Raw genomic sequence first — 936 nt, forward strand, 5'->3', positions numbered from 1 at the left:
CGGCTTCTCCATCACTTCGACACGGTGAAAATTAATCGATTTACTTTCCGTTTCATTTTACGATAAAAACAACTTGTAATAACAAATTACTTCGTAACGCGCAATCGTGTGAAATTTTTCGTGAAGTAACAACGATTTCATTTTGTTATAAGCAAATGCGTACAAAAGTCTGTGGCGCTTGCTGTCGCAGGTTTTTATCATCGAATGTGTGTGTGGTGTAAGCACACTTTTAAGTTTGCAGACGAGTACTTACAGAGCACGGAGAGCGTGACGGTGGCCTTCATCGGCTTGCTGTTGTTGATGGCGTCGTGCTTGGCCTCGCACGTGTAGTTGGCGCCGTCGTCCTGGTGCGTCGGCGTCAGCCGGATCCTGGACGTGACGATGAACTTGCTGGCGCGCGGGCCCCGGGTCTTGGACACCACCTCCGTCTGCCCGTCCTCGCGGTTGTCTGTCCAGGCAAAAGAGGTAAAGCACATCGTTAGAAAAAGACAACCGAGAAGATGACTAAACTGCTATTGAGGGACAAAGTTTCCATTTCATCTTTCAGTTTGTAGCACAGTTACTAATAGTTTTGAGGTGTAACAAGAGATGACAACGACCGACCTGCAGCCGAGCGGGTATAGGCAACCGGCAACCCACTCCAGCTAGGTCCGAGGCACTCCCGCAAGAAGAAGAGAATCAGCCCCCAAAAGAAACAGAATCGTGAAAGCTTCGAGCTGCCGTGCTGATGCCACTTTTGTGTTGGGACAGAGTCGAGGAGACAGCGACCGCCGCCACACTGACCGCCTCCGCTCCGTGGTGGTGGCTCCCGCCGCGCGTGCTCGTGCTGTGCTGTTCGCCCCACGAGATAAAAGAGGACCGTCGAGTCGGACCAAATGGCGTGGCAGGGCGGGGCGTGGCGGGGCGTGGCGGGGCGTGGCGGGGCGTGGCGGGGCG

At 54.1% G+C, this 936-nt stretch overlaps 1 protein-coding gene across 6 annotated transcripts in view; it reads right to left on the reverse strand.

Moving 5' to 3' along the window:
* Positions 1–936, reverse strand: part of LOC113214240 (nephrin) — a 152110-nt gene that overhangs the window by 25729 nt on the left and 125445 nt on the right. For all 6 annotated transcript variants that reach the window (XM_052266738.1, XM_052266742.1, XM_052266737.1 and 3 more), the window contains exon 3: positions 254–448. In XM_052266738.1, the coding sequence (XP_052122698.1) occupies positions 254–448 (195 nt within the window). The remainder of the gene's footprint in view (positions 1–253; positions 449–936) is intronic.

This window comes from Frankliniella occidentalis, unplaced genomic scaffold, assembly GCF_000697945.3.
Source record: "Frankliniella occidentalis isolate FOCC.00 unplaced genomic scaffold, Focc_3.1 Scaffold42, whole genome shotgun sequence".
Classification (NCBI taxonomy): domain Eukaryota; kingdom Metazoa; phylum Arthropoda; class Insecta; order Thysanoptera; family Thripidae; genus Frankliniella; species Frankliniella occidentalis.